General features: G+C 46.9%; 1 protein-coding gene across 1 annotated transcript in view; it reads right to left on the minus strand.

The window, feature by feature from the left end:
- Positions 1-988: 988 nt before the first annotated feature.
- CCDC17 (coiled-coil domain containing 17) overlaps positions 989-24,347 on the minus strand; it is a 507,736-nt gene continuing 484,377 nt past the window's right edge. Inside the window, exons 29-31 of the mRNA XM_085602872.1 lie at positions 14,067-14,150; positions 9,323-9,463; positions 989-5,774 (exon numbers count right to left, since the gene is read on the minus strand). Of these exons, the coding sequence (XP_085458998.1) occupies positions 5,532-5,774; positions 9,323-9,463; positions 14,067-14,150 (468 nt within the window). The 3' untranslated portion in view covers positions 989-5,531. The remainder of the gene's footprint in view (positions 5,775-9,322; positions 9,464-14,066; positions 14,151-24,347) is intronic.

Below are 24,347 nucleotides of genomic sequence, written 5' to 3' on the forward strand. Positions count from 1 at the left end.
ATAATCAAAGTGGTGCATCCTGACCAATCTGACTTTCTTCCTGGCAGGAACACAGACCTTAATTTGTGGCAGTTCCATGGAGTTCTGGGTCGAGTTGGTAGGATCTGAGATGATACGGTGGTCCTGTTGCTTAATGCTCGCATGGCCTTCGATACAGTTGAATAGTCAAACCTGTTTGCTGTGCTGGAGTGAATGGGTTTCATCTGTGACTTCTATATTCTATACCCCTAGCTCAGGTGGTTGGAGGAGGAACTCCCGAGAAGTCCTTCCGTTCACAATGTGCGCCCAGGCAGGGCTGCCCTCTCACTGCTAAATTTTGCTTTGATCCTTGAACCATTGGCAGCCTGTGTTTGTGATGGACCCATTGATTTGTGGCTTGCGTTGGACAGAGGAGTCGGGGGGTGGGGGGTGGGGGGGGGGGGGGGAGTTAGGATATCTCTCCATCCTTGTGCATGTTGCTGCTGCAATCCTCCACAGAATATATTAACCACTTTGGCAGTGGAGAACATACATCAGGATGTGGACCTGTTAGGTTTGGCATCTGCTAATCATCTGGATACACTACCACTAGACTGAGGTGCACATAGTAACTGATGGCTTTCGCTATCTGTCCACTTATGTTACCACGGATTCTGTTCTATTCAGCACCCGTAACCTCCAAGGCCCTTGGACATCACTTTTAAGTTGCAGCAAACATTGGAGGTCCCCCCCCCCCCCCCCCACACCCCATCCCCCCACTTGGAAGAGTGGCTTGGTTTAAAATGATGGCACTAACTACCACAGTTTCTCTATGTGCTGATGAATACGTAGGCTTTCCGGTTTTCAGTTTCAATTTTAGGTACATTCTGGTGGTGTCTTCAGTGTTTTCAACTGATTTCAATAGCTTTAAAAAACAGCAGCTATCAGTGGTTACACATTTTCATGCCATTAAAAAGTGTTTTCCCCAATGTTTATGGAATGTTTTGCTTTTATTGTTTTCTGCACTGATACTGCATTGTGTATATATACTGTACTATAGTGTATACATTGTCCAAATACATTTTTACAAATCAAACTTATTGTTGTACATCATACAATACTTCTTCAGTGAGTCTTTGGTCATGCATGCTCACTCTTTCCTTCCCATGTAAACTTTAATCTGTGAAAAGACCCTCTCAACATTGGCACTTGAGACTGGCAACACCAAAACAGACAGTACACAATTTGCTAATTCTGACCACTGACATAGCTTCCCATGCCCTGAAAATAAAACAAATGAAAGTCCAGTCCGGTCATTGGCTAAAGCTCTCTACCAGGTTGAGGGAGACTTTCTCCTTCACTGAAAAGAGCAGCCCTGCAATCCGTCCCACGATCCCACCACCGGAGATGTTAAATATTTCCACACAAATGTGCACGCACTAGTGCCATGTGTTCATTAGATAGACACACGCTCTCTTTTGAGGCTGTGCATGATATGTTCTCCAGGGTAGCGCAATACTGTGCTGCATACATGTATGGACTCAGCTGCAAACCAGCTAGGGCTTAGAATGCTACCTTCTGTAGGGATATGGCAGTAGATGAATATTCTCAGGCTATTCAAACATCTTTGCCCCACACTAGCACCAACCGGGCAATTAGTGTCTGTGGTTGTTGACACTTTTAGAAGACTGCTTAGATTTCAAGTTGACCCATTCCTGATGATGTGCTTCTTCCAGTTATGTTATTTTTAACCAACAAGAGTAGTTAGTCCTGGTCTATTCACATTTCTTCTAATAAGATTGGCCCCAGTGTGATATGTGTTGGGAGTATGTTAGCATGTGAGTGGGGATAATGTGCTGCATGGCTAAACACTTATAAGGTCCCAAAGGCTAGACCTATTGGCTATGCCAATGCTTGTTTTGTGATGCCAGTATACCCGGTACCAGCTTTCTCGACCTGGGCGTTTCTCATAAGTCCCTCTAGGAGAGTGGAATCATACCTCCCCCGCCAGTTACTGGCGAGGTGGTATGATTCCAAGGTGTTTGACACCAAACACAACATGTTTCCAAGCGGCCTTTTTAAAGTTGGCATTTACCGCGAGGTTATAATGCACTTAAATATATATGGTTGGCTGCATCACAAACAACCCCGGAAAATAGGTTCCGAAGGCTGCAGAGGGGCCCTACTCATGCAGGGGCACCTTCGCACATGAAACCCAGCACCCTGACTTCAGGATTGTTAAGGCCTGCCATAGGGTTGACCAATTTATATGTGCATTGATTTAGAATAAATATAGGGAATCAATATTTAAGTGTTAGACCTGGCACCATTGACGTGGGTCTCCCTTCCATTTTTTGCAGTTGCCTCATGTGTTTTTGCTGGTGTTAGATGCTTTGGCCACTGCTCCCTACTGTAAATGAATGTATTGATTAGTGATTTCATGATTGACTGATTTGGTTTATTTGTCAGACCCTAGTATAGTGCACGGAGTGTGCCCAGGGCTTGTGAATCCAAATGCTGCTGGTGGGCTTGCAGCACTGGTTGAGCCACCCACAGAAGCAGCCTTGTAAAATGTGTCTAAGGTCTGCCATTGCAGAGCCTGCGTGCAGTCTGGTACTGTCATGTTGACTGGGCAAGTGCACCCACTTGCCAGTCCCTAAACCTTCCCTTTTCTTCATATCAGACACCCCTATGGTAGGCCCAAGGGCAGAGTGCGTTGTAAGTATAAGGTAGGACATGCCCTGATGTGTGTGGCATGTCCTAATAGTGAATTACAGCCATTTTCGTTTTTCACTATTGCAAGGCTACCTGTTCTCCATAGGCCGGAATGGGCTGTTAGATTATTACATGTTTATAATCTCAACTGACTCGGAGAACATGGTAGAAATTCGAGTTTAGTATGCCTGAACTCAGAATGATAAAATACATCTTTTAGTGAAGGTGGTTTTAACATTCTGTGTTTGAAAATACCACTTTTAGAAAGTAGGTATTTTCTTGCCTAACCTTTCAAGCCTGCCTCTGCTAGGTTGTGTATTCCTTTGTCTGGTTTCTGTGAGTGACAGGGCTGGGGGATTCCAAGAGACGGGATGAGTCAGCCCAGTGGTGAATAGAGAGATCTGCATCTAGATGGGAGGGAGGGGTTACACCTGAACCTCGAATAGGGCGGTGCCTGCCTTCCACAATGCTGGCTCCACCTCCTGGGGAGCGGCTGATGTCTCTGCCCTGCACAGTGAATGAAGAGAAGGAATCCTGTCAACAAAGTGCTCCAGGGCTGTACTTGCCTTTCACAATGCTTGCTCCACCTCCTGTGGGACATCTGATGTTTCTGCCCTGCACTGTGAAAGGAAAGAAGGAGTCATGTCAACAGAGTGCTCCAGAACTGGTTTGGACTGGACAAGGCCCCTCTGTCCTCAGAGGACAAAGGATATTTGGGTATAAGTAGTGGGACCCTGATCCCAAGAATTTGGATCACTTTTGGAACAAGTAGAAACCTTTACTGACGAGCGGAACCTGAAGAAACTGAGGAGAGACTATCCCTAAGCTGAAGTGCTGCTTGGGGGATTGGCCTGCCATGGTTTGCCTGACTGCTAAAGGAAGGAGAAGAGACTTTGTGTGCTTATTTCAACTTGTAAGGATCTCCAAGGGCTTGGAACAGAACTTGCCTCCTGCTGAAGTCTCAGGGACAACAGACTTCAACCCCCAGCTCCCCCGAGTTCTTTGGAAGTGCCTGCTGCTGTTTTGGGCCTTCTGAGGGACTGCGTGTGGCAAGGAGCTGGAAGCGCGACTCAACGAAGCCGAAGCGTGTCGCCGTCGCTGCTGCTGCCGTCGCACTTCTGAACAAGGGTGTCGCCGCTGGAGTTGTCGCACTGCACCGCATCGAGAAAAGCGTCTCACAACGAAAAGGAAGCGTGTCACCGTCGCTGCTGCCTGCCGTCGCACTTCTGAACAAGGGTATCGCCGCTGGAGTTGTCGCACTGCATCGCATCGAGAGAAGGGTCTCGCAGCGAGGAAGAAGAGTGTCGCCGTCGCTGCCGTCGCACTTCTGAACAAGGGTGTTGCTGCTGGAACTGTCGCACGGTTTTAGAAAAGCAAACTGTAGAACAATCCAGGAGGCAATAAGATACTGCTTTTCTACTAATGACAAGCAATTTATTGGGAAGCTGGTAGAATTTTTTATTGTGTTTATCACAGTCTTGGATAGTTCATATTTTTAAATCCACGGTTGTAATCTCTTATCTTAGTATTCATGTTGATTTTATTGTTTTATGATTGTAATCGATATTTTATTATGTCAATGCAATACATTTATCATATCATATCTGAAACTAAGGGCCATATCAACTAGGGATACTGCACCTTGTAACACATTCATCTTGCACATCTGTTTAAAAGCTTGGGTTGCAAAAGGAGTACTCTCTTATTTGTTTCCCCCATGTTTTATAATTTTTGTTTTCATACTGTTCTTTTTTTTTTTTAGAGAAATGCAATGTATTCAGCTAAGACGAGAGTGCATAAACTAGTCTTGTTTTGTCATTTCAGTATGCTATCTATTTGAACAGGTCTGTTCAGTAAAAATATTCTATTTTTTTTATAAAAGAGGTGGAAAGATATTGGGTAAGCATGTGGAACCCTCTGACCATATCTTCCCATGTAATCATCTCCAATGCTTATATTGCTAAAAGAGCAAACGTATTTCTGTATCAAAGCACAGCATTTTGAGAAGAATTGCAAAACCCAGCGATAGTATGTTAGCTGTAGTGATGAGGTTTGCTGAATGTGGAAAAACAGACCAGTAAATTCAGCTGAGGGTCACATAACTAACAAACACAGATGGAAATAGTATGTCTTGACTAAAACACGTCTCCCAACATGAATTTAGAGGAGAACAAAATCAGGGGCATATTATCAACCACGGAGTTAAAATTATCGCTGTTTTAGCGGCAGAAAGCTGCCGCTAAAGTGGCGATAATGGGCTTGCTAATGTGCCGCAGAGAATTCCAATAGAAGCCCATGTTGACACCAGAATATGGGCTTCTAGTGCAATTCTCAAGGGCATATTATCAAGCCCATTATCTCTGCTTTAGCGGCAGTTTTCTGCCTCTAAAGCGGCGATAATTTTAACGCCGTTTCTTGATAATATGCCCCTCAGTCTTTACTTTCAAGTGAGCTCATACCAATCTCCTCCCAAATAAGCTATTCTCTTTATATTAAAATGAACCAAACATTCTTCTTCTTTTGGGAACTAGATTGTCTTCTGGTAGACATCTGAATTGGAGTTCCGTCTACAGAAAGTGTGAAATAGCGCAATGATTTGCAATTGCGCTTGTCAATACTGCTCTTTTTGGACTCTTCTTCCGCTCACAGCGACCAGGAGTTCTCCTCTTGCAATGACGGTAGAGTATGCAGTAAAGATGTGCAGGTGCAAGAAATGTTCTAACTTGTGCAACTTCTTGCTGCGTCCATATGGAAGCATGATGTGCAATAATGGCAGGACTTGTATTTAGGGCCACTGTCTGTTAGGGTGACCTGGCACATCTAGGACAAAGAGGCATTCCATATTCAGTGCCAGCTGCCTATAGACCTCTTGGCACTCTAACCTGGCTTTCTCTCTGCCTCGCAGTTGAGTAAGCGGCTCTTCGGTTTGTCAATGGAAGCAATGTGCTAGGATCAGATGCGCCAAAATGGGTATCCGCTTGCTGCAATGCTTGAAAACCATTCCTTAGTGTTAAAGAACTCTCCTCCTGTTCTTGGTTTCCTCCCACCTTCATTTGGCTTGATCCATGGTTAGTTGTACCATTTGGGGCATCAAAGAGAAGCTGCAATAAATACACAGAAAACACAATTGGAGGAAATATTTAGCATTGCAGTTGATAGTGGATCTCAGCCTCCATCTGAGGCTAAACATTTCAATCTTCATTACGTATAAAAAGAATTCATATAATTGTATAGCGATTCCCTCTGAAGAAAAGGTGGTCCAATCTACATTGCATGAACAACTCCACACAGCATGCCATACACTCCGCAGTCTCTTCAAAGAGGAGAGGGGCTTATGAACTGCCAGCGATTATTATCGCTGGCCGTTCTGTGCGTGAGAATTGTCATCGCAGATAATTATCGCCATGCTAGCGCTGTATTAACAACGCATAGTGCAATGGTGATAATTATTCCTGCGAAAGCGTTGTTTTCCATGGAACATCGCTGGAAAACCAGTGATGTTCCATGGAAAACGGCGATAACCTTGCTGATACGACCCTGTGGTCGTATCAGTATAATCCCCCTCCAATATAAAGTATAGGTAAGTCAGTATTTTTGCAGACGGTAGTTTTTGCCGAAAAACGCGGTTTTCGCCACAAACTAACGTCTGCAAAAATGCCTGGGCCTCCTTGTAAATATCGTGATGCGCACATCAGCGATATTTACAAGATTGTTCTGCCCAGTGACGCCCACCTTGCATCTCATTAGAGATGCGTCGGGTAAAAGGGTGCTAACATGCGCTAATGCATGTTATCACCCTCTTTTTAGTAGGGCGAATACATTATCTCCGCTTCTTTGGCTTCAGGAATGAGCACAAGAATCACAACTCCAACCGGAAGGTTTTTATTTGGATGATGGACCCGCAACACACCAACATTTGTTGATTTAAAAAAAAAAAAAAAGTTAATTTTGTTTATTTTAGGAAGGTGGGAGCTGATGATTTTGAGCAGGACAAGTGATTATGTTGTGGAATCCCAATAAGCAAGCCTCTGTTCTTGCCAAATTCGGCTTCAGCTAACTGTAATTGAGCCATTCTACAACTGACTGGTGAGCCCCTGACTGTGGGAAAAGATTTCCTGTACCCTACTGGCATGCAAATATAGTAGACCATCCCAGATTAGAATTCGTAGGTTCTGATAAATATATAATAGGCCTCATAAAGAAAATGAACAGTAGTAGGAATAACCGCACACTCACCTCCAGACTCCACAATGCCAGAATACAGGGAACCGCCCTTAACTGGATCCGCTCATACCTCACCGGCCAAACCCAAACTATGAGACTCCCGCCTTTCCTCTCTGAACCCGCAGAGTACCCCAAGGATCATTGCTCAGCCCCAGGCACTTCAACATCCACATGGCCCCTCGCCACCATCATCAGACAGCATGAACTCAGCATAGTATCCTACGCCGACAACACCCAGCTCATCCTCTCCCTCACTAAGGAACCCAACACACCAGCTTCCAGGAAGGAATGAAAGACGTTCCATCCTGGATGAGCAGCAGCTGCCTGAAGCTGAACTCGGAGAAGACAGAAGTCCTCGTGCTCGTATCTACCCCCTCCACAAGAGACAACACCTGTTGGCCCACTGCCTTCGGCAACTACTCCCACAGACCATGCCCGCAACCTAGGCATCATACTTGACTACTCCCTCATCATGACCCAACAGGTCAACGCCATCTTCTTCACGTGCTTCAACACCCTGCGCATCCTCCGCAAGACCTTCAAATGGATTCCCCCCGAATCCAGAAAGACCGTCACCCACGCACTCATAACCAGCAGAATGCACTACGGAAACGCCCTCTACGCCGGAATCAACAAATCCCTGCTTTGAAGACTCCAGACCATCCAGAACGCTGTTGCCAGACTCGTACTCGGCATCCCACAACCAGACAAGTACCTACGAGACCTCCACTGGCTGCCCATCGAGAAAAGAGTGACCTTTAAGCTATTCACTCACACCTACAAATCCCTCTACAACACCAGACCCCAATACCTCAACAAGTCTCCTTCTATGCACCCAAGAGAAGCCTCTGCTCCACCAACCTCGCCCTTGCCGAAACCCCTCGCATCCCCAGATCCAGAACGGGTGGAAGAGCCTACTCCTACATCGCAGCAAAGACCTGGAACAAACTCCCGCTCAGCATCAGACGTTTTCCCACTCTGCAAGCTTTCAGGAAAGCTTAAAGGAAAAGCCCCAAGACCTGGCTCTTTAGGTGAAACAGAGCTGCACGATTTCCCACCACCCTCCCAGTGCCTTGAGACCCTCACGGGTGAGTAGCACGCTTCACAAATCCCTGATTGATTGATAGGAAGCTTTGGGGGACACCACATTTCACTGAGAAGGAGAGAGCTATAAGGTTCTGCAGCTTCACACTTCTCTTTACAGCGGACCACCCTCCTCCATCTGCCACTCCACAAATATCGGCAAGGACGGCAACAATTCTGCCTCTGTCCCATTCTTAGGAGAGCACTCAGAATGATGCTTGTCAAGAAGCCACTATTCATTTGATTAGATTTTGCTATCCTCTAGGGCTTTAGTACATTTTCAATGGAGCAATAGTTGCTGGAGGGCTAAGGTCAAGCAACAGTCTCTCCGGCTTGTCGATCCAGGAGGAGTTGGCGAACTACTCTGAATATCACTGCCCAGATAAATTCCAGAGGGGGGATTCCTTTGCTACAAATGCTGCTAATAGAATAAAGAAGTTCGACTAAATCCCCTTCAGCAAAGATTGTACATAGAAGGTGCCACGTTTTTAAATGCACAAGTTCCTACGCAGTTTGGCCTATTAACTGGTTCAGTTAATTTCTAATTCAACCCTCCAAGGTGCTAAATCGACTTTTCTCGCCACAATCCAGACATGTAGTAAAAGGGTGAAGGCCATCTGACATTAAGAGACTCAACACGTTAGGCATAAAGAGATGAAACTGGGTGGATCATGCCAGGAATGGCATTGACAGCTAGAGTGGCAGAGCAGAATCGTGGCACAGCACTGGATAATCATGGAGGGGAAGAGCAAGATAGTATCGGCGTGGACCTTACCAGGGATAAGACGTCTATAGTGAATTTACTCAAAGGGGAGTGAATACTTCTTTCCACAATACATTGTTATTAGTTGTGCATTTTGTTTCTATTGTTTCTTTTATTTAGTAGAAGCAGAGTTCAAAGTGCTTCTGCTACCACCTCTGTAGTGGGATAGGAAGTCAATGGTTTAGGGGCAGGAGTGTAAAGTAGCAGCTCTACAGCTTCGATCCCCAATAAGGCACACGCGTCGAAAGCCCATCTGGGTCTACGCCAGGACTAGATGTTACAATCAGAATTGGATTCAGTGACTTGATAACATATGCTCTGTTCTTCGGGAAACTTTCGCAGTCACGAAAAGACAAGAGCATCTGCAGCAATGAGGAGGGATTTGATGGCACCTTGACTGAAACAGCTCAGACAACCATTGTGAGTTGCTTCACAGCTGCAAAATAGCAGCCTCTTCAAGTCACTGCTGGCTTATTTGTGATCTGAACCAATGACCCTCACCTGAAAAACTACCAAACCCCTGGCTTCAACGGCTGGAACCCCTAAATTATCACCGTTTACAATGAAGATCTCCCATACCTTTCTAAACCAACGTGTTACGTCACGTCTGATGTCTTCTTCATGGCTGCCTTGTGGAAGCAAATCAGATATTCTAGGTCCACTCGGCTCAATGTTGTAAGAGTCGATGTTGTCTGTTGGGAGGTAAGACTGATTGATATCCTGTGGGGAAAAGAAAGAATTAGCATAAGAAAATCACCTGTCAGATTCTTGAGTTACAAACTATACTGCTGCATTAGAATCAAAAGGAGTATACAAAACTAGTACACCTGTTGAGTAAAAGAACCCCACAAGTTATCACAACAAGAATAATGCAAAAAAGGACATGTGTAGCACAAGTCATGCAAACCTCTTGAAAGAATCAATACAAAAAGAAATCACCCATGCCAAAAGTCACAGCACTCACACGTTACACAGAACACACAACCAATAACCCTGAACATTATTCAGAAACATTATAGAATAAAATCACAACACATTAAAAATTGAGAAATGGCCTGCACTCAAGGGATAGATCAGTTCCAAAGAGAAAATAAACAGCAGCAATGAGATGTGCCCAAAATCAGACAACCCATGGGTGACCATCAATACACTGGTCAAACTACCACTCCCCAACATCTCCATCAACATAAAGCCAACCTTAACTGCGATGGCTCCTGCCTTTTGCAGGCATCAGTAACCTGCCTGGTCACCTTCACTCCACCTGAACCATTCTAAATGAATTCCTGGACAGCTGGTTCTTCCTCAAAACCTTTAATGTGGCCAGTGCACTCCGCTGTTTGTCATTTCCATGTTCAGGACGTTTAACCCTCCAGGGTTAGATGTTCCCCCTTTTTTTGCAATGATGTTATTGTAAAAATTACCTCAATTGTCCCATAATGTGCTCAGAAAATGTAAGCATTGTGGGGCAGATTTAAAAGGAACTGACGCATCTGCATAGATGCGTCAGTTTCCTTGCATCAGCGCCGAATGTCCTTGCACCACCATGGATGCACTGTATTTACAATACAGTGCTCCATGGAGCAAGGATTAACAGATGCGTCAGAAATTCTGATGCATCTGTTGGCGCAAAAGTGACGCATTGCTGGAGTTGCTCATGAGAGTGACGCAACTCCAGCAATGCACCACGATAGATGGGTGAGTTTGATTCAAAAAGCCCTGCGTCATTCCTTATGCCTGGTCTGAGCAGGCGTAGGGATTGTGACGCAGTGAAGGTGTAGAGTGACGCAGTGAAATCTTGTAGATTTCAGTGCATCAGTCCTACATGGCTTTTTGCGTGGCAGTGCCCCCCTGCATACATTATACCTGACGCAGCTATAATGTGACGCAGGGCTTTACAACGTGACGCATCTCCCTACATGCGTCACGTTGTAAATGGGCCGCAACATTTACGCCGCGGCTGGGTCACAAAAGTGATGCAACGGCGGTGCAAAAGTCACGCAAGGGGCTTGTAAATCTGCTCCTCTGTTTGTTTGAACTCAAACAGGCAACTTCTCTCCAGTGCAAACCATACTTGGGAAATTCAGATTTAAAGATGTTGGGTTTGTGAAACACAATCCCTATTTTCTAAATTTCTTCCCTTTGGAGATCAATAATGCACACAATATCAATAATGCATGGAGTTTGCGATCTTAGCAGCCAGTAACTGATTTGCAGCCACATGAACCTGCACAGGGAAAATGCTTCACTCGAAGGTGGCTGTCCTCATAACTGCCCCACCACATTTTTCTACTCAACTTGTTCTAGCACCTCATCCTCATCAGCAGTGAAGCAATGTTTGTCCCTTTCTGTAAGGAAGCCAGCTGTAACATCTGGACCCCGGACTTTGAGCGTAACCTAGCCAAACATTGTAATTTTGGGGGACTAACAGCACTGCAGATCATGTCAGAAGAACCAGCATGGTGTGCCCCATCTCTGGGAATATTGGTTCCCTAGGACTAGCCCCATATGGAGGACAATTATGTGCTTTCTGATGCTCTACCACATAACACGTCCACAGATGCGCGGCAGACCGCCTTCCTCTGACGGCAACTGGGTTAAAAAGAATTTGTTTACAATTGTGGGAAATTGTGGGCAAATTTACTTAGGATTCACGCAACGCAGTGCAGCAAGGCAAGTTGCTGCGCTGCGTTGCATGAATGGGAGAAAGCTGAAAAGAGCCATATCTATTAAGTTATGATGTTCTTCAGCTCTCTCCCTGGGCTGGTGCACTTGAGTCTGCTTGGAACCATGGTGCAAGGGTGTCTGCATTACGAGCAGGATTGTTTTTGTGGAGGGGATACCTTCCTGTTGAAAAACAATCCAAGGAGGCATCTCCCTCTTTATTTCTCCTCGTTACTTCCACATTCCATGTGTGCTGCAGAATACAAAGACTTTTCTCCTCACTACGCCTCTGTCAGGTATATGCACTATTTTGGCGAAAACCCAAGTGTACATGACTGCAAATCTGGGCTTCTGTTAAAATACATGGTGGATGCATGGGAACAGCCATGCGCTGCCCATGTAATGCCTACCCAGCACAAAGTAACGCAAGGCAGCGCTATGTATTTATCAAGACCTCCAAGTATAAGGACACTAGACAAAACAGCGGTTTCCATCAGATTTAAATCCAGTAGCTTGCATGTCAAGCTGTCAGAAAATATGGTGTATACCCCGTGTTCAGTGACTTTAAGAAAACAAGGGGCAAATTTACAAGCCCCTATCACCACCACAATATCACTTTCCGTAGGCAATAGGGGCTTCGCCTTATTTACAAAGCAGCGTTAAGCCACGGTAAGTAAGGCACCCTTTCACGCTGTACTTAGCATGAAAGGGGAGGGCAATGGGTGTTGTGGTGGGCGTTCCACTGCAAAACCCATTGATTTTGAGGCTGTCCCCTATTTACAAGGGAGGCGTAAATAGGAGGCAGCGCCATAATTAAGACCAGTGAAAACATGGTCTTAAACAGGCGAAATGAGAAGAAATCCTTTTCTACTCCTCGTTTTTGCTGTTTCCATGTGTGCTGCGTTGTGCAGCACATATAGAAACAGCAAATTGCCATTGATTGTTTATGTGCAGGAAGGTGACCCTCCCTGCACATAAACAATCCAAAAAAAGAAATGACATTTTGCAGCTTCTATGTGTGCTGCATTAAGCAGCACACATAAAGGTTACCAAACATAATTTAAAGATTGTGGGGCATAGTTACAAGCCCCTTGCGCCACTTTTGTGTCACTTTTAACGTGGGAAAAGTGACGCAAAAGTGGCGCAAGGGGCTTGTAAATCTGCCCCTGTTTATGTGCAGGATGGGCGAACTTCCTGCACATAAACCATTTTCCCCTCAACACAGACATCCCACGCAGAAGTGGCGGAGCGCGGCGGTAAGCCAGTAAGGTTAACACCGCACTTTGTTGTAAATATGCCCCTACACGTTTTGTGATTCTGCAATTCCCATACAATCCATACTACGGCAGAAAGCTTCTGTCCTATTTTTGTCTGGAAAGGACTCCTCCATGTTGGAAAAATGTGATGTTGGTACCCTGGCAGTTTGTTGCAGGAGTGTGTGAGATTAAGATTTGTCGAGGTTTGCAAAAGGAATGAGTCATGACAGGCACAAAAGCAAAACAAGTGTAGTCAACGAAAGGATGACCCAGTAATGCTTCAACATGAGTTTATTCACAGGAAAAATACTATGGATCATTGCTAGTCATTATGGCCCACCAACAGCCAAATCTTCTCTCTGGATAGGGACACAGAAGATCCAGGGCATCACAACCAAACATTGTCCAGCATTGGTCCTTCATGGATTCACAGGCTGAGTCCTTCCCAGTGAGACTTCCAACCAAACAATAGCAAAAGATTCAAGCTTGTGAATCTATGAAAGATACCAACCCTGCAGAACTGCAGCTATGGGTCACCAACTTGTTCTTTTTCCAGCATTGAATCATTCATAGATTCACATGCTTGAACCATTCCCTTCAAAGAATTGGGAGTCCGATACTTAATGAATCAAGGATGTTAATCTATGAAATCTAAACATACAGTAAAGCTGTAGTTACAGGTAACGTTTTGTTTCACTTCCAGTATTATATCTTTCCAGCCTCACATGCTTGAATCTTTCCCCATGGTCGAGCTGTAGGTCTATCAGGATTGTTCAAGCATGTGAATCTATGATAGATACCAATGCTTGTTCATCTAATCTTCGGTACGAGCACCATTCTACTATCAGGAACACATTACCACACATTATAACACACCGTTTGATTTTCCAGTTGACTCATGACAAACTACCACTCTCACATACATCGGACTTCGCTCAGATGTTGTGTGTCTAACCATTAAGGATTGGCGCGTTCCCTGCAGCGGGGTACAGACTGATGATGGACAGACGGATACATATACACTGCCCAGTAAATTATATTTACAGCCTCCATAGTTATCGGAAAGGGGCTAAAACAATTAGGAAAATAATACAGTCCTCTGAGCTTGCCTGGCTAGGGAGAGTGAATTGTAGTACTCAAGTGTGTTTTGTTGCTAAATGCAGCACTTTAAGACTCAAAGTTGTGTTTCCAAAGTCTGTGCTCATAATAATCCACATTTGTAAAGTGCGAACAATCACCCGTAAGGGTCTCTAGGCGCTGGGGGCCGTCGTGAAGATTAAGCAAGCTATTGCCCAGAGTCACATGGTGCCGGGCTAATCTGCCGCCGGCGCCGGGGATCGAACCGTGATCCCCAGATTCCAGAGTCAGTCGCCCTGGCCGCGGCGCCGCACCTCTTCCATGCTCACCGTGTGTATGTGTGCTCCCAGCTCCGCGTCCCTCCGGCCATCTGCTATCCGCACAATTACCGAGGCTCCAGGCACAAACTGAATCTGTGAGAGAGACAGTGTCAGACCCACAGTACCATAAATGCCAGACTTCAGCACAGACCAACGCTACTTTACACGGCAAGCACAGGCTTAACACACAACCAGCACAATACATACAGTGCAGAGGCAAGAGAGCTTTAAAGTAAGGTAACATTGAAAAGGGGGGTGCTCTTACCATACCTGAGGGGGGCACATACATGGCCTATCCTTCCTGCATGTGCCCTACCCCTCTCTCCCAGTTGTTAAGCTTGGTGAAAGAGAGGGGCTGCCAAATCTTTTTGCCATCTTCCATTGCCTAATTTCTGGAAACTGATTAACAAACTATGGGGCATATTATCAAGGGGAGACGATATTATCGCCGCTTTAGAGCCTGTTTTTGGGCGCAAAGCTGCGATAATATTATCGCATTATCATCAAGGGCACGCTAGCTCGTGATTCCTTGACGTATCGCCCCTTTTTCACACGCCTCGCATCGATAATGAGATGCAAAAGAGGCGGGGCTGTGAAAAGCAACATGGGATAATATCGCGAAGGCAGCTTCGCAATATTATCAAGGAGGGTTAGCGATAAATAAAATCGCGTTAAGTTTGCCTTAACGCAGGAATTTAACATCTGTTAAATTCCAGATTAAGGCACACCTAACATGGGAGGTGGATTGTGTGGCTAAGACCACAGGCCCTATCATCTAGGATTTCGCCGTTTTCCACCATGGATATCCACACTATCTCTGGAATTTTTATCGCCTCGGCGATGCGCATTGTTGATAACGAGCTAACCGCGCGATAAATTGCAGAGGGTTAGAGCGATTTGCGATATTTATCGCCGGCCCTTGATAATATGCCCCGCAGATCCTCACTAATTAGAGTTCAAAGAAGACAGAGGGTAGCTGAGCTACAAGAGAGACATTTCTTGTTACTTGTAACACAGCAGGAGTTTTTACCCACTTAGGATTTCAGGACGTCAATGTTGGTGAGAGGTGGGACAATGCATGCTTTCTTGGCAATTATTTTATCTTTAAGTTGTACATTTTGATTTTTTCTTATGCATATTTTTTTAGCTTACAAATTCTCAGTGGAATGAAATTCGGATAGGACTAGGGTGGAACAATAATTCCCTGTCTAATGCCTCTAATTGCTGCTCGATGCGGGCCAGTGTCGCCCTCAGGTCTTTTAGCACCCCAGTGTGTTCAGTAATGCAGACCTCCCCGTATGTAGGCCTTAAATGCCTCCCAGAGAACAGCCCAAGTATCAACTGAACCAGTATTTAAGTCAAAGTAGTCTTCTATTGCCTCTCCAATCTCAGAGTAGAACAGGTCATCATTGACGGCCGGCTTCGGAAACGCCACTGTCGCTCAAATCCATCTGGCCGGAGGACAGGGACCCGGAGCACCACCGGTGAGGGGTCGGAGTATGTCCTAGGGAGCGTTGTAATAGCCTTGTACCATGGGCACAGACCAGGCGTGATCAGCCAGTAGTCTATCCTAGTCCATGTGTTATATGGAGCTGAGTAGTGTGTATAACCAGTAGCGGATGAATTACGGCACCTCCATATGTCTAATATAGTCAAGGAATCGCAGAGTTCTAAAAGTACCCTACGCGAGCACGGTTTAGTGTCCGGAGAGGAGGAGGAGCAGTCCAGTGAAGGGTCGAGTAGCAGGTTAAAGTCCACACCCATAATCGTGTTAAGAGTTGAGAGTGTAAGTCAGGGTAAATTCAGGACTGTCAGTGTTAGGAGCATACACACATATGAACGCCACGCTATGTCTCATTAATTTCCCCTCCACTATTGCGTAGCGGTCGTATCCGTCACTGTGGACGTTATGTAAGTGAAAAGGGATCCATTTGTGTATCAGTATTGCAGTGCCGCTGGCGTATGTACTGAAGTTTGAAAAATAGCGATGCTGTCCCCATCTTAATGCAAACTGCGTGTTGTCGGATTTGGGTAGATGAGTTTCTTGTAGAAAGGTGACATCAATTTGGTGTCTCTGTAAGTAGTGAAAAACGTGCTTTCGTTTCCTAGTGTTGTTTAGCCCCCTAACATTCCACGAAATCAGTGACAGGTCGGAAGGACCGGGCAGATTCTGGTCGATTTGGCAAATAAAGTTGTCGCGGTGTCTTGAAAAGAAGTGTTTGGTTTAACAGTGAGCATAATGGTAAACAAGTAATAATGGTAGACACTACGTCTTATCTCGCCTGAGCTAAACTTTATTAGTGTTTAGTATACAAACCCAAATTAAAACCACAAACATTAGAAATTCTAAAGTTATGATTGCCCGTGTGATGTGACTGGAGGTCCTAAGAGGAAAGTTTCAGCAAAACATATGTAAACATAATAAAGTATGTTTGCCATCCAACACCACACAGTGCTAGATGCTGTGGTTCAAAGAAAGGTAACAGCACTTTGTCCTTGGAATGCTGTGGTGATTAACAATGTCCTTTTAGGTCTCGCTACAGACAGCATCAGCTGTCTAACAAAACCTTTTGTAGACAAACAGACCACACAACACACCCGCACACAACATACACATATACATACAGAAAGGCACTTTGGGTCACCACTCTGATGGGCATATGTACAAGGAAAGTGGCGGAGTGAGGCATTACCCTTCCTGCCTTAACGCCTCACTCTGCCACTTCTGAACCGCAGGGCTGCACCATATTTACAAGAATGTGGTGCAGCCGTGTGTTTCCGCCTGCACTGGCGCTACACTTTACAGCCTATCGCCATCACAGGCATAGTGCAAGGGTGTCTGCGTGCAGGGGAATATTGTTTATGTACAGGAAGGTCCCCCTTGTGCAGGAAGGTTTATGTGCAGGAAGGGGGACCTTTCTGTACATAAACAATCTTTAAATGCTGCTTTGTATCTTCTATGTGTGCTGATCAAGGCGGCACACAAAGAAGTTGCAAAACCGTGTTTTTAAAAAACATTGGGGCAGATTTACTACTTCTGGCGCATCTCTGCTAATCAGCAGGGATGCGCCAGAAGAGTTGCGACGCATCTGCCCACCCGTGCGCCACCACTGATGCGCCCCATTTACAATGCGGCGCACCGTGGCGCACAGATGGGCAGATGCGTGTCACATCCCCCCACGGAAAGGTGGGCCATTGCTGGAGTTGCATCACAAGCGCGACGCAGATCCAGCAAGGCTCGGGGTGCCCCTATCCCTAACATGCTGCGTCAATCCTTACGCCTGCTTCAAGCAGGCGCAGGGTTTTGACGCATCATGGCCATAAAAGTGACTGAGTGAAATCTTGTAGATTTCAGTCAGCCACTTTTCAGAGGTGTTCCTGCGCCGGAACACCCCCCGTGCAGGAACGCCCACATGTGGCACAGGGCTTTACAACGTGACGCATCTCCCTAGTTGCGTCACGTTGTAAATAGCCCGCAGCATGGCGCTGGCTTTGCACCGTCGCTGCGTCACAAAAGTGACGCATCGGCGGCGCAAATCTGGCATAAAAGGCTTGTAAATTTGCCCCATTATTGTTTATGTGCAGGAAGGGGGACCTTCCTGTACATAAACAATCATTGGCCTTTTGCTGTTTCTTTGTGTGCTGCACAATGCAGCACACATGAAAACAGCAAAAACGAGGAGAAATGAAACATTTCTCCTCTTTGCACCAGGGTAAGACCAGGATTTCCCTGGTCTAAATGTTGGCGTTGCCTCCTATTTACACTGCCCTTGTAAATAAGGTGCAGTGTCAGAATCAATGGGTGTTGCGGTGGAAAGCCCACCACAACACACATTGCCCGCTCCATTCACGCTAAGCATAGTTAAGTGGCTTAACGCTGCCTTGAAAATAAGGCCCCCTTTCACGCTAAGACACCCATTGATTCTGACGCTAAGTGGCTTAACGCTGCCTTGTGTAAATAAGGCGAAGATTCACAGGAACATCGGAAAATGTGACGTTCCCGTGGAGATAAGGGCTTATACAGATGCTGAAGAGTTAATTCTATAAGACTCTGTCTGGATCATTTCCCAATATTTTTCTTTTAAATGTTTTTTTGATGGGAAATTTGGTGCATCCGGCTTGTCCCATAGGATACTCAGGTCTAGCTTAAGCAATGAAGACCTAATTTCTTTTAACCACTGAATTTTGTGGAATTTGTCGGCCAGAATTACATCCTTGAGACCCCGAGTATAGTGTGTTCATTCTGGGGTCGTCCAAATGCGTCTCCAATACAATAATGGACGCAGTCTGGCCAGGTCAGCTATATTCTTTCTACCCAAATCCAACAAAAGCGGGACAGTTGGAGTACTTTGGGGTGCACCTACCAGTTTACGCAGAAAAGAGTTCTCTGCTCTTACCAGGCTATTCAAATTGATATGACCCCATAATTCTGATCCATAGAGAGCTGTGTTAACAACTTTCATATTATACACCTCAAGGGCGGGAGTAATTGGCCTGGTTAAGGAAGACCTATGTTTGAGGGATAGGGCTCCTGCAAGTTGATGAAATTTTATTAGGGCCGTATCCAAATGTCGATTCCAACTTATATTTGTTTGTAATAACAGGCCAAGATAAACAAAAGAGTCAACCCGCTCAAGAGGAAGGCCATTAAGCATTATTTTACCCTTGAAAGAGTTAGTCTGATTCAGTGACATGAACTTTGTCTTTGAGATGTTAATCTCCAGACCGCGCTGGAAGCAAAACTCCCCAAATGCGTTAACTGCCTTCTGTAGGCCGCTCGGGGTCCGTGATACAATTAGGGTATCGTCCGCGAACATGAGAACAGGTACGCGGGTTCCAGCCAATATAGGTGCATCAGTGGGGGAGCTCCCAAGATGGTCCACTATTCCATTTATGTATAAGGAAAACAGGGTTGGGGCCAGAACACACCCCTGGCGAACACCACGCTCAACCGGGAATGGTTCTGTGACCTCACCCTGGGCCCCCCATCTAACTCTCGCGTAGTTGTTCTCATGTAGGCGGACGAGCAAGGTCAGGAGATCAGGTGGCATTCCCTGGTTGGAAAGAACGGACCAAAGTTTACAGCGTGGGACTAAATCAAAGGCCGTTTTTAGATCAACAAACACTGCGTAGAGTGTCCCCTTTGAAATCAACACATTCCTCCAATATATCAGAATGAAGAAAAGGACTTGGTCGATTGAGCTAGTACATGGGCGAAATCCAGCCTGGAAAGGAGATAAAATAGCTTGTTCGTCAATCCACATTTGTATTTTGCTCTGTATCAAACGACCAATCAGTTTCTGGGCTGAGTCTATAAGGCTAATAGGCCTATAGTTATTTGGTAGTGATTTATCCCCCTTTTTAAAAACAGGGAAAATCTCGGCTCCCTTCCATGAGGGTGGAATGGGAGCACCCCTGGCTATTGAATTTGCTAACAATGCAGAATACTGGCACCATGAGGGCCTATCACTCAGGAAAATATCGGCCGGAATACCATCCATTCCTGGGGCTCTACCTCTGGTGACACAGTCTAATGCCCTATCTACATCATCGGCTGTAAATAAATTATGTTGGAAAAAGATTGTAGGTGGAGGATTGCTAACTGGCAACTGCTGATTTCAGGCATATTGTGGTCTAAAGAATTCCAACCATAAGTGCTGGGGGACATTATTTTGTGGGGGGTCTCCTTGACCATCTCTATCCCATTTTATGATGTTCCAAAATTGTTTAGAATCCCTAGAAGCACATGCCAACTTCACGTCCTGCCATCTGTCCTCATCCCACTGCTTTTTTGCCGCCTTTTGGGCTGATCTATATAGGCCCCTTGCCTCACGGACTCTCGTGGGGTTCTTTGCTTTAAGTTCTTTACCCAATAGTGACCTTGCATCCTTGCATGCTTTATTATACCATTTAGCTATTTTTGGTTTAAAATTTCTGTTTCCCCTAGGAGATGACTTCTGGAAGAATGACTTTAATTTGGAAAAAAGATTTTCATGGGCCTTTAACATGAAGCTAGGGAAGTCCCGTCTGTCATTTTGGGCATTTATTTCCATTAGTGCCTTGGTGACTTCATTCTTGAGAGAGGCCAGCTCAACGAGGTTCACTGCTATTTTATCCCATTTAACGTGGCGCAGATTTTTAGTAGCTACAATATTCAGGGTGGTAATCACTCCAGTTTTGGGCTCTACTTTATCCCCAGTTGGGGCAATAAGAAGTGAGCAAAGAGGGTTGTGGTCACTTTCTAACCGTGGTTTAATGACCATATCAACCAATCTATGCCAAAATCTAATGTCCACAAGTAAATAGTCAATTGTACAGATGCCCTTCACTGTCTTTATTGTCACTCTTTTTGTCCACTTCTTATTTAATGGCTCTCCTTGAACCTGAGTCCTCCTTGTGTTTGCCCCTTTTCCCAGAGCATAGGGGCATATTTACAAGCTGGCGATAAAAAATTATCGCTGCTTTTGCGCCAGTTTTCAGCCGAAAAGCGGCGATAATTTTATCGCCTAATTAGTAAGGCCACGCTAACGCGTGAAACCTTGCTTTAGCGTCAGGATTCCTAACGCCTAGCTTTGCATCTCTAATGAGATGCAAAGTGGGCGTTCCTGACCTAACATGACAGGAGAAATGTCGCTAAGCGACATTTCTCCTATCATCAAGCCCCACGCTATGAAGCATAGCGTCAGGAAAAGTGGCGATAACCCCTGTTATCGCTACTTTCCTTACGCCTGCTTCAGGACTGACTTAGCCATGATATTCTATGGAAGGTGGATATCATGGCTAAGTTTGTGAGTCCCTATCAGCAAGCTAACGCCACACTACGTGAGTATATCGCTGGGTTTCCAGCGATAATCTCACGTTAGGCAGTTAGCGTGAGGATTTTTATCGCTGAGGAGATAAGCGTTGCTAATAGCACGCTATCTCAGCGATAAAAATCCACGTTACCTGGCGATAATTATCCTCACGCTAAGAGTGCTGAGCAATAAGTATCGCTGGTTGTTGCTGATATGCCCCATAGTCTCTTTATCATACTTTAGCTGACTTGCCCTCTCCTTCTGTTCACTTTTAGAAAACTACTTCTTTTTTTTTTGGTTAGGCACGACATAAGAGTGCATATCTTGTCCAACTCTCTCCCTTATGTGCTTCTCCCAAATACCTGCTGCCCCCCACATTCTCTGTGTTGCTCTCTCCCACCTGCGCTGCTGTTTCTCTCATGCGCTTCTCCCCTGTACTCCGTGTTGGTTTCTCTCTTGTGTGCTGCTCTCTCTCATGTACTACTGCCCCGTACTCCATGTTGGTTTCTCCCTTGTGTGCTGCTCTCTCTGATCTGCTTCTCCCACATTTCCATTATTCTCTGTGTGGCTTGCTCCGTCCTGCGCTACTTTTTCTCTCATCTGCTTCTCTCCTGTACTCCGTGTTGGTTTCTCCCTTGTGTGCTGCTCTCTCTCATCTGCTTCTCTCCAGTACTCTGTGTTGGTTTCTCCCTTGTGTGCTGCTCTCTCTCATCTGCTTCTCCAACATTCCCATTACTGTCTGTGTTGCTCTCTCCCTCGTTTGCTGCTTTCTTTTATTTTAAACCCCTGTCTCCTGCTCATCCATTGCTCTCCCACCCTCGCGGGCATTTACATATTTTTTTGAGGGTATTTATTTTGAGGACCTGGCAGCTACCATTTGCTTCCAGGCTCCCTGCATCAAACAAAAGCACCTTTGCACATTTCAAATGTATTTGTTGGGGCGTGGCTAAGATGGCGGCTGGATAGGACACTTCTTTGTGTCCCGCCGGCTTCGTCGCTGCATCAGCCTTGTTTCAGTGCCCATCTCAACCATTGCTTTTTTCCGGGGGCCCAGGTCCGGACTGGTGGGGACGGAGAACCCACCTCAGCTGGATTAAAGTGCTGCGTCTCACCCCCGGACTGGCGTGAAGGAGGCAGCGACGCTGAGATGCCCACGGGCATCGGTGCAACTCAGGGCAGGGAAGGCACCGTCTCCATGCGCAGGGTGAGCCGATCCGAAGTGCATTGCCCACAGGGGACTGCAGGTGCGGAGTTGCTTTGTCTCTCCTTTGAGGGAGCACACCGGCATATCCCGGAGTGCTCGTGATCCTGGTGGAGAGGCGGAGCGGGCCCAGAGTAACACCCGCCATTTTAAAGACAAAGGCACTGGGCCCTGCGCTCCTCGAGGCTGCTGACCCTACCTGAGACCGTGGGTGGCCACTGCTGGAGCTGCTGACCCTGCTGCCCGAGGCGGGAACTGTCAGAACGGATGCACTGCCTGCCCTCTCAGAGGCGAAACACCAGAGCTGCCTGTGAAGGAGGAGAGGGCGCCATCTTGAAGCGGCAATCGGCAGTCCGGGCCCAGCGATCCTTGGGGAAGACCCGGTAAGAGATTGGTGCTGTGGGGCCTGCGTAGGGGCTGCTGTCTGCCCTGAGGGCCCCCGCCGCTATCCTGTGATTGCTGCCCCCCTCTTCACCCCCCACCTGGTTGATTTGAGGCAGTGATGATGGCTGGAGCTCTGCCTGGTGGGACGGGACGGCGAGTGTGAGCCCGCGGCCTACACCCCAGTGTCTGAGAAAGTGCTGGACGGCGGACCCCTGATCTGGGGAGAAACCACATTGAGGCCAGGCTCCTCTTACATTGTGTCCTGGCTCAGAGGGATGGCCCACCTTCGCAGTCCCTTCCGACCTCCTCCTGGTCAATGAGAGTGCAGCCACTGGGGGTCACCTTCACGCTGATGCAGCATCGTGGGCTGGAGCACCGACGTACACCTCTTGTGTGATCCGGAGTTGTTGGTGGGGTCCCGGAGCGTTGGAGACCTCCGTCCTGGGCTGCCCTCTGGCCTCAGCCGCCGTTCCTGGGCTTGTGCAGGGGGGGTCACGCTACCTCTACTCGCTCTCTCCAGGCCCTGGATCTTTGGCAATGCCCGCACCTGGCCTCACCTGCTCCTGTAATGCCTGCTGCTTGATCATGGAAGAGCGTGCAGCAGAGGGCCAGCTAGGGGCTTTACCAACCACTAAACACATAATCCCTATATAGTAGCATCACAGGGGCAATGGGCCCATACCAAACTTGAGGAACAGGTGGTGCGGTAGATATCGGTGTGCTCTTCTGCCCAGAGGTCGCAGGGCTCTCAAATACCAGACCACTGCAGGACCACAGAAGGGCCGCGAAGATAGAGAGGGGCAGCTTCCCAACCATCCAGCCCAGCACCTCCCATTGCGGGAAGGGGAGATACCATGCAATGCTTCCTTGCCCGGAGCAGCCCGCAGCGATGGCTGCAGCTCGCGCCAAGAAGGATAGGTCCGTCAAAGAGATGTTGCTGAAGCAGTCTGGTTGCAATGGCCCACTAGGCGGGGCCCATGGTGAGGAGGGCCCGGTGGAGGCGACGGATGGTGTTGACGGCCCGGCGACCAAGGCCTTCATGACTGAGCTGTTCTACTCTCTCAAAGAGGACCTCCAATAATTGAAAAGCCAGCTCTCCTCTGATCGACGGGAAATTAGGCAAGACATAGAAGAGGTAGGGGACCGGGTGGCCACCTTGAAGGAACACGAGAGCAGTTGGGATGAAGAAATTACCATAATGCAACAAGAAATGATCCGCCTCCAAGAACAGCAAATAGACTTACAAGCACGGGCCGAAGATTTAGAGAACCGTTCTCGGCGGAATAATTTAAGGATCCTGGGCAGCCCCCTGGCGAGCGGAAGGAGACGAACTTAGAGCATACGTCCTGACCCTTTTTCAGCATATTTTGGGTGACGAAGCCCCCATGAGTATCCAGATGGACAGGGTACACCGGGTGGGTCTACCGAGAGGGAACAAGGCTCCTCCGCCAGACATTCTGGTGTGCGTCCATGACTTCCAGATGAAGGAGAAAATAATCCACAAAGCACGAGATAGCCAGTCGCTCCTTTTTCAAGGTCACACACCTTCTCTCTTTCAGGACTTGGCAGCGTCCACTTTGGTCAAGCGGAGGGAATTTAGAGCCATCACCACTCACTTACGGGAGCAAGGTATCTCATACTCCTGGGGCATCCCTTCAGAATTATTTTCATGTATCAGGGCAACTGCACTCACTGAAGGAAGCGCAAGAGGTTCTAGGCCTCTCAGACATCTCAAGCTCACCCCCGTCGGGCAGGCCCGTGAACCCTCCTCGCAGAAACCTGCACGATGGCAGATGGTCGGGAAGCTCTCGTCCAAGCTCAAACCGGACCCAGCAACGATAGCAAAGAACGGGGGGCAGTGATTACCTCCCTGTCCCAATCACAGGACCGCCCGGCTACCCCCTGACATGC

The sequence above is a fragment of the Triturus cristatus genome, chromosome 4_2 (genome assembly GCF_964204655.1).
Source record: "Triturus cristatus chromosome 4_2, aTriCri1.1, whole genome shotgun sequence".
NCBI classification, from domain to species: Eukaryota; Metazoa; Chordata; class Amphibia; order Caudata; family Salamandridae; genus Triturus; species Triturus cristatus.